This window comes from Microplitis demolitor, chromosome 10 (assembly GCF_026212275.2).
Source record: "Microplitis demolitor isolate Queensland-Clemson2020A chromosome 10, iyMicDemo2.1a, whole genome shotgun sequence".
NCBI classification, from domain to species: Eukaryota; Metazoa; Arthropoda; class Insecta; order Hymenoptera; family Braconidae; genus Microplitis; species Microplitis demolitor.
In genome coordinates, this window is record NC_068554.1 from 5,744,880 (window position 1) to 5,754,913 (window position 10,034).

At 28.9% G+C, this 10,034-nt stretch overlaps 1 protein-coding gene across 1 annotated transcript; it reads right to left on the reverse strand.

Moving 5' to 3' along the window:
• Window positions 1-5,993: 5,993 nt before the first annotated feature.
• On the reverse strand, window positions 5,994-9,567 carry LOC103570689 (uncharacterized). Its single transcript, XM_008548516.1, has 7 exons — window positions 8,962-9,567; window positions 8,209-8,353; window positions 7,978-8,127; window positions 7,654-7,820; window positions 6,852-7,060; window positions 6,416-6,772; window positions 5,994-6,318 (listed from the first exon to the last, which is right to left on the reverse strand). Exons 1-7 carry the CDS (start codon window positions 9,565-9,567, stop codon window positions 5,994-5,996), a joined length of 1,959 nt encoding a protein of 652 aa, XP_008546738.1.
• Window positions 9,568-10,034: the final 467 nt, after the last annotated feature.

Here is a 10,034-nt window from a genome sequence, read left to right on the forward strand (position 1 = left end):
GACCGTCATTTCGCATCACTACTTATGACTGTAATCATCTTTGTACTCTTTTGAATATCCCAAAATTTTTTTTAAAAATTGTTTGTTAAAAAAATATTTTTTTTCAGCAATTTTTCAGTGGACTTAATATATAGTTACAATTTTTAAAATTATATTAAATAATACTGTAAAGCAGGAAAATGTGTGTATGTGCACACGGACATGCATAAATTGAAATAAATACATGTAAAAATTACTATGACCATCTTGAAATAGATAATGAAATAGAAATGATCTTATCAAAAATTATTGTAACCATTATAAATTTTACTACGGGCATGGTTTTTTATACATGCATGTTTAAATTTCCGTCAGGTGGCTAACGTGGTCCGTTTTTACTATGACACCCGAGCATTTCAATCCAGAATAATTTTACCGTACACAAACAATACATACGTTAGTCACAAAAAATACATACAATGTCTATTTCGCAATATTTAAATTTTATAAAATTTATTTATCTTCAATAATTTTTTTTAGCATCTTTATTTACTAACAGTATTTCAAATTTCTTTTTTCACTTAGATTAGGTATAAACAATTTTATTATGGTAATTTTGTTTAAATAAAAAGAAAAAAAAATTTTTGCTTATTTCTGAGGGTGCCCATTTTTTTGTGAACAGAGTAACAAATTTTTTTCGATGACAACTGGAAATTTTGTTTCGCCCGACCTTCCCCTATATGATCGTTATAATGTTATTTATTTCACTATATATAATATATATGAAGTCATATCTATAATTTTTCTGCGTTAATGTATGATTATAAATTAAAAAAAAAAAATACATATATATTAGGGTGGGTCAAAAAAATCAAGTATTTTTTTTTTTGATCTGACACACGTAAAACTAGTTGGTAAGTGCCTCTAGAAAATACTTACCAAGTATGAGTTTTTAATTTTAACGGGAAGATGACCGTCATCATAGTTTTCCATTTTCAATTTAGTTTCATATAAACATGGTCATATCTCATCACCAACAGATTGTTCAACCAGTTGCATTGTCACTCTTCATAGTAAATTGAACGCTCTACAAAAATGGTCTCTTATACTTTTTTCATTAATCTAACCATTTGAATGATATTCAAGTTCAAAGATTAGAGTATTTTAAAGAAAAATAACTTTTTGTTTTAAATTTTGTAACTTACTAAAAAATAATTATTGTCAAATGAGTTTCAATTACTTTTATAGGAAACTGAACGCTCTACAAAAAAGGTTTCTTGTAGTTAATCGATTACTCTAACCAGTTAGAAAATATTCGCATTGGAATCCCAGAGCGTACTGATTTTAATAATTTTCTGATAAATATTTCCAATTTATCCATTCAATTTTTGAATTTCGACAATATTCACAAAATTTTGTGGAACAAAGAAATTTGAATGACATTTTAAATTAACCCGTCGGAAAATATTAAATTACGATCCTAAATTGTGATAGAAGTTATAAATAAAAAATATCATTAAAAAATTGATTCGAAAGAAATATATTTTCAAACAAAAGATAAGACATAACTTGCAAACTGTCATTCTATCAAAATAAACTCAAATTTTTTCTGAATATTGTTGAAATAGATAAATTGAATGGATAAATTGGAAATATTTATCAAAAAATTATTAAAATCAGTACGCACTGGGATTCCAATGCGAAAATCTTCTAACTGGTTAGAGTAATCGATTAACTACAAGAAACCTTTTTTGTAGAGCGTTCAGTTTCCTATGAAAGTAATTGAAACTCATTTGACAATAATTATTTTTTAGTAAGTTACAAAATTTAAAACAAAAAGTTATTTTTCTTTAAAATACTCTAATCTTTGAACTTGAATATCATTCAAATGGTTAGATTAATGAAAAAAGTATAAGAGACCATTTTTGTAGAGCGTTCAATTTACTATGAAGAGTGACAATGCAACTGGTTGAACAATCTGTTGGTGATGAGATATGACCATTTTTATATGAAACTAAATTGAAAATGGAAAACTATGATGAGGGTCATCTTTCCGTTAATATTAAAAGCTCATACTTGGTAAGTATTTTCTAGAGGCACTTACCAACTAGTTTTACGTGTGTCAGATCAAAAAAAAAATACTTGATTTTTTTGACCCACCCTAATATATATATGTTCAAAATATAATATTTGACATCAACAATTTATCAAATTTTATTTTTGAATGAATATTTTACACAGAGTTATATTTAGAAAAATATATGCCTCTAAGAATACCAAATATTACATATATGAATATATATAAATTAATATATTATAACAAATATACGCGAACATACATAAATAATTTTGCTGCAAAACATAATATGACAGGTTTGCAATATATATTTTTAATTGATAACATTATGATTTTAATCAAGATCATGCTTTAATTTTCATAATTACGTAAAAAATTAATATTTACGTAAAATTAATCAACTTAATTAAATTTAGATATAAAAATTTCTAAAAACAAAAAAAAAATTTAACGATGTGTTACTTTTCTTCAAAAGAAATATTTACATTAATATCAATAAATAAATAATATCAATAATTATATTTATAATAAATCATGTAATTTATTCGTGTCATCGAAAAGTATCATTTAAGATATAAATGTTTGATTAGTTACACCAAGGGTCATATTTTTGTCGAATAGATGATGGGATGTTAAAAATCCTCCCTCAATGACAACAACTAAACACCCTTACGTAACACATTTTCATTTAGGTTATTATTGTTATTATTACTATTATGATAATGATAATAATACTAATATTAATGTTTGACACAATGATAGAGGATAATAGAGAAGGTAACGGGGTTTTATGATGAGTATAAAAATGGGCGTCAAAAATTATGATCGACTGCTGATTCTCTAGTTTTATATATACGTATGTATATATGAATGTATGAGTGTATGGATGGATAGATGGATGGGACACTTGAGGGGATAAAAATGCATAACTTGAGGGTCCAGGTTCGAGTCTCCTCGACTGTCGACTCTTGAAAGTTTTACAAGACCCCCGGAGAGAAAAATTCGCTACGGCCAGCTGTAACACTCGGGCTGATATTTTTGTCTTTATTTACTGCATTAGAGGATTTTACATGTGAATTACGAGTTGTAGTCAATAGTTTTGTGTAATTTGTAATTGATTTCTTGTTTTGTTGAGATTAAACGAAATTGATGCAATACGCGATAATTTTGCAAAAAAAGGGTACACGAAAAGAAAATTAAGTAAGCATTCCTATGTATTATGGGAATGTTTCCTATAATACATAGGAATACTTCCTATAATTTTCTTTCCGTGTAAAAGTAATGTTCACACTTTCCTTTAAATTAATATTCTCATGATAGTATAGGAACCATTCCTATGAATTGTAGGAACCATTCCCATAATATTATGGGAATCGTTCCCATACTACTACGGGAACTACCCCTATACCATTATTGGAACCATTTCTATAATATTATAGGATCAGTTCCTATAATATTATAGGCACCATTCCTATAATACTATAGGAATGGTTCCCATAATATTATAGGAACTGATCCTATAATATTATGGGAATGATCTTATAATAGTATAGTAACCATTCCTATAATATTATGGGAATCGTTCCCATACTACTACGGAAACTACCCCTATACCATTACCGGAACCATTTCTATAATATTATAGGAACCATTCCTATAATACTATAGGGATGGTTCCCATAATATTATAGGAACCGATCATAATATTATAGGAATGGATCTTATAATAGTATAGTAGTCAGTCCTACAATATTAATTTATAAGAATCGTTCCTATAATCTATAGAAATCGTTCCTATATATTATGGGAATGGTTCCCATAATATTATAGGAAGTATTCCCATAAATTATAGAAACCATTCCTATAATTATAGGAATTATTCCTATAATTATGGGTAATATTCCTATAATTATAGGAACTGCTCCCATAATTTATGGTCGTCATTCCTATACTGGTATAAGATGAAATTTCATATAATTATAGGAACCATTCCCATAATTTTCTTTCCGTGTAATTTTTTTTTTGTGGAAATTGTTGATCAGGCGTCCGCCCGATTCCAAAGCCTAATGAAAGCCAAATTTTTAAAAGAAAAAAATTGGACAAATTATTAAATGCAGTCATTCGGAAGTTTTATAAATTTTTTTTCCTGTACAAAATAATGTATTCGTACCATGGTACATGTATGCATACAGTTAAGAGATCGGTACATATGTCATATATATTTTTCTGTAGGAGTTAGCATCCTTATTTTATTGTATTTTTAATTCAATTTTTTGCAAAATCATGCATTGCTTGTAAAAACTACTTGAGAAATTACAGTTTCAAATATGAATTTTTTTTAGTAAATTGAACTAAAATTACATTTCATTTATACAATTAATAGTTCCAAATTATATTCTGGTTATTAATACATAAGTTTTAATGTTTAAATAAAAGCTACGACCTTTACAAATCCGGGTTAGAAAGAGTAGGTGCGATTACGAAATATTGTAATCAAATTACAATGATTTCAAACTGTGATTTTTCAAATCTAAAAATAACAGATTTTTTTTTAAATTTCATAGCCTATGACAATATTTCTCCCGTTGAAATAGAAAATTTTTATATAAACCTAGCGTATTCATAATACTCTTTTTGACAAAAAATATTCAGCACAAATTCAAAATTGGCTCTGATAAGAATTTGTGATTGGGCAGCCGAACTTTTTATAGAAAAAAAAATTTTCGGTTGTTTGTTAGTTAAAAATATTTTAAAGCAAAGAAGAAATGAACTATTTATGTACGTATTAAAAATCGCCAGTTCGGTAGGAAAAGTTTGAAGCAGAACAGCAATGGTCAGGTAGAAAATACGAAAATTTTTTTATGATTACATACCGACGTGGAAGTTACTTTTATTTTATCTCCTGAAGGTAGAAATTCATATTTATCATCACAGTAGGATGTTATGAAATATTTTTCCATTACTGTACTTATGTAGAGGGCAAAAGATCATTATTCTGATGTTCTGGATATCAATTTTTCAAATTTTCAAATTTAAAAATCGAGTCAACCTAGTTTCAGTCATTTTTTGTTTTATTTTTTTCTGAAAAATGCATTAAAGAAAAAAAAAATGTATTTTATTTTATTTATTTTTTAAGAACTTATGAGTATAACTTTTTTATAAAATTTTAAAAAGTTACCTAGAGGCCTTCTTTAATTGGTTAAAAAAAAAAAATTTTTTACTTTGCACAGAAAAAAAGATTTCTTGGCGCAAGAAATATTTTGCACTATGAATTGAGGACAAAAAGTTTCTTAGGACGAGACAAAATTTATTATGCAAAAAAATCATTGGTACCATTCAATTTTCTCGAGTAAAAATTTTTTGCATCAAGAAATTTTTTTTTTTTCAGTCTGAGAAATTAAAAATTGAAACTCTCTACACGGAAAGAAAATTATGGGAATGGTTTCTATAATTTCATGAAATTTCATCCTATGCCAGTATAGGAATTACGACCATAAATTAGGGGAGCAGTTCCTATCATTATCGGAATATTACCCATAGTTATAGGAATGATACCCATACCATTATGGGAATGGTTCCTATACTATCATGAAAATATTAATTCAAAGAAAAGTGTAAAAATTACTCCTACACAGAAAGAAAATTATGGGAAGCAATCCTATGTTTTATGGGAATGGTGTCCATAATGGTATAGGACTTGTACCTACACTATTATAGGAATGGTTCCTACATATTATAGAAACTATCCTTATACCATTCTGGGAACAATTCCCATAGTATAGGCACAGTTCCTATACCATTATGGGAACCATTCCTATAAATTATAGGAACCATTCCTATAATAGTATGGGTACAAGTCCTATACCATTATGGGAAACATTCCCATAATACATAGAAATACTTCCTATAATTTTCTTTCCGTGTAAATACTAAATTGTTAAGCACCTGGGGATATGATAGTCAACTTATCGACATAGTCTTCGCTAATAAAATGCATGAATTTTGGGGAAATATGTTTGAAAGCTAAAAACCCGCCATAATCAGGTTGACTCTTGTAAAATAATCCAAGTCCACCTAGTGGTACTGCTGGCGATAAATCGATCGGCTGCATATCCAAAAACGGAATCGTCGCATGGCTACCATATGTATCCGACCATCCAGACCTCGTCAAACCGACATAATGACTTCCTGACTCACTCATTTCATAGGTTTGTTCCTTTATTTCCAAAGGTGTAATCAGATCCATTAAATCTATACTAATCCTTCAGTAAATAAAAAGGTCAAAAAATTTACGTATCAATTACGAATAAATTTGGTAACATTTACTATTTCATGGTAACGTGATTAGCCGTAATTTACCTTGCAACTTCAGAATTTTGTGGATAACGCAAGCTAGTTTGTCCAATACTGATGAGATTATTAGAATCGTACATTTCAGTTCCCTGTATTACCAACGAAAAATAGTTATCATCCAATTTTTCAAACTTAACACCCGTCACAAATTCTCCATCAGGCAATAAAATATCATCCATATTAAATGATCTTAATGTTTCAGAAAGCACAGCATAGTTTGGATGATTCTCTCTTGTATAGCTCCGGTCATCTGTATTCCATCTAAGAGTATCAGGATCAACTTTCCCATTGACAAACGTTCCACATTGAATTTCGATGCTAATTATGCCATCTTGAACATGGAATCGCGTGTTCGTTACAACTCTGGCGATAAAAATCAAATTATAATAGAAAGAAATTAATGAATTTCAGAACGTAATATAAATAAAAATTAGTATCTTACTCGTTTCTATCGGTACTACATGATTGCAATAATAAACTCAATTTACGGACACTAAAAATAGGATCTGAGGATTCATCACAAAGACAATGTTCTCTTAAACCTGGATAAGTTCCTAGGACGCATTTTTTATCCTCACCTCGAGAAGCATAATCCATGAATTCTGAAAATGTTGATGAACAATTTGATCTATAGTGATTGGGAATGAATACCTGAAATTTATAGTTTTGCACGAAATAACGTGATGAGTACAATAGCTAGGTCTTTATAAAATTAATAAATTTAAGAGGGGTCTGCCATTTTTCTTTTTATCACACTCAAGTTGACGAACGGTTCTACTCTTATTGCACTTTGGACAGTACATGAAAACTTTGTTCACCTTTTTCTTTTAAACACATGAATATTTTTGAAAAATGAAAACGTAGATTGCTAGATTATAGAGTAGCATTGAACCTCATCCTTAATTTCGCACTTAGACATAATTTACTACACGGTAAAAAATGATTCTCAAAATTTAGTTATAATTACTATGTGGAAATTAACCCGAAACTATTGATAGCATTTGATAGCTTTTACTTTTGGCATAAGTGAAAATTGCTATTCCATAAGTAGAAGTTACAAACGCTTAGTAATTTTTAATTTATGAGAGCAAATTTTATTTATGAAATGGCAATTTCTTAACCTTGTCAAAAGTTATCGGATCTTATTATTGGTTTTGAATGAATTTCCACATAGTAATTTTTGCTCACTTTTTTCGTGTATAGACCCTTCTTAAATCTATGAAATATTTACATCAGAAACTTACATGTGGGCAATGTTTAGTGGCAATAAGTTCTGGAACAGCCAAATCTCTCCACTCCGCATAATGTGCACATTCATATTCTATTCCTCTTCTATCAGGTATAAAATTGTCATCAGGGGTGCTTTGAGTTCTAACAGATGCGTAGTTTTTGATACGAATATAATTTTCTCCTGGTAGAAGATGTTCAAAAAAATATGATAAAATTATCAACTAAAATGTTAATTGCATTTAAAAAACTAGGAATCGGTGCAAAATAAGGGCAGCAAAAATATTTATTTTTGCATCCTTAGTTTATACTAATTTATGTCTATTTTCTGTAACAAAAACCTTCTTTCCATAGTTGAGGATCACAAGAAATTGAAGATTTGAAATTGATATCATTGTTGTTGCTTAAATGATACTGTATGGACTCAGTTATTTTAATAACACTCTGTTTATAAATATTGAGATACTCGAGTTGTCTATCTCTATAGAAATCTATAAATGAAATTACTTATTTTATTTTAATCTACAGTAATATCAATAAGGATTTTTTGATTAAATTACAAGTACAATTACTTGGATCAGTAGATTTTAGTTTACGATACTGATAAGCCAATATAATCATAGTGTAGCCTTGGGTGACTGTTCCTAATACGTATTCGTAAAAACTGTATAGTTTGTCGTAAGCAGATATATCATTACAATCACGATGATAATTTTTCTGAAACAATAAGAAGACAAAAATATAAACATCATGATTTATTTATTTGTACATGGAGAAATTATTCTTATTTGAAATATTATGGTGCCATCCCTAACAAAAAAATCCATATGGGAATTTAGCCTAGATTTCTATGTGGGTTCCCTAATGGTGTTTTCGGATGGTTTCCCATATGGTTTCCTATAGGAATTCAGTATAGACGCCGATATAGATTCTCGCATGGATTCTTATGGGAGTCCACACCATGCCAAATCTATGAGAATGTAGTATGGATTCTCATCTGGATTTTTACAAAGATTTCCCATGGGAATCCAGATACTCATGGTTTCCTACAGATACTTATATAAATCCATATACTCCCATATTTATTTTTATGGATTTTTACATTAGTCCATACGTTCCTACATGAATTCCTATGGGTTTCCATGCAATCCTACTTGGATTGTTTTGATAGGGACAGTAAAGCTGGACCCTGTTGACCACCTGAAGGAAATTTAAATAAACAGAATTTCCGTCAGGTGACCAACATGTTCCAGCTTTACTATAACGCCATAGCATTTCAAACAAGATTTCCTTCATGTATCACAAAATGATGTTGTCATTATTACCTCATTCCTAGAATAGGCGACAGCTATTTCGAAAATATTTTTTCTTGCATAACTATTTTTACCAGCCAATTCAGTTGCCTTTAAAATGTCCGTTAGTTTATCTTTCAAGTCATCGCCATCAATAATTGAGGAAATATATGTATCGACGGAATCATGACAATAGTTTTTTATTTGAGCATAAATACTAGAAAAATCATTTCTATACCTGGTCTCAATTATATTCAATTTGTTATTTATTTCTAACATGTAGTTCATATCTTCTCTCAAAGCGGTTTCCAAAATTACTCGGATAGCATTTGCGTTCATGACAGAAGTCAAATTTTTAACTTGGTCCTTCACTTGGTCTATTTTCAAACACGCATTGTAGATGTCATCGAGTTTACCTGTTACTTCATTTTGAAAGACTTGATCGCTGTCGTCATTTTTTATTAGCTCAATAAGACCATTCATGCCAGTAACTAGTGTAGTAATGCCGTTAATTATATTAACTAAACCTTTAACTTGATTTGCTGGATTCGGTATTGATTTCACATCAGCGATCAATAATGTCAAGCAAAAAATGAGGACGATCAATCGAATGATCAATGATTTACACTTTAAACCCATTTTAACTAATATCAGCTAACTTATATATATTTAAAAAAATTCTTATTCTATAATAAGAATTAAAATATTAAATATATCATTTAAGTAAAATATCAAAATTATTTTTATAAATGATCTTAATTTTTCTTACCTATAAAATTGGTAACGAAGTCAAATATTTTTCACGACAAATTCAAATTTTATAAACCCTAATTTCTACACACAAAATTTAAAAGTGACGGTAAAAAGTCATTGCTTTTCCACTTATAAAATATAATAACGTCTTATCAGTATCTTACAGTAAAAAATTAGCAGAGTAAATCCGGAGTAAATGGCTGTTTGTTTATTTGATCCTCACGGAGTGAAATTCATTACAAAGGAGAGTTTATTTTAATATTAAAACTCCAAATCGAAGTGAGTACAGATTTAAATAAAATCTAGATCACTTTGCTAAAACTCCCTATTCACTTCGCATGTGATTTTTTTTT

Bases quoted from the DNA above. Each gene is read 5' to 3' on its own strand.
- LOC103570689 (XM_008548516.1), bottom strand. From the start codon at position 9,567: ATGGGTTTAAAGTGTAAATCATTGATCATTCGATTGATCGTCCTCATT. The intron at 7,821-7,977 runs GTTTTTGTTACA...ATCTTCTACCAG, and splicing joins TCCTCAACTATGGAAAGAAG to GAGAAAATTATATTCGTATC. The intron at 6,319-6,415 runs GTAAATTACGGC...TATTTACTGAAG, and splicing joins CAAAATTCTGAAGTTGCAAG to GATTAGTATAGATTTAATGG.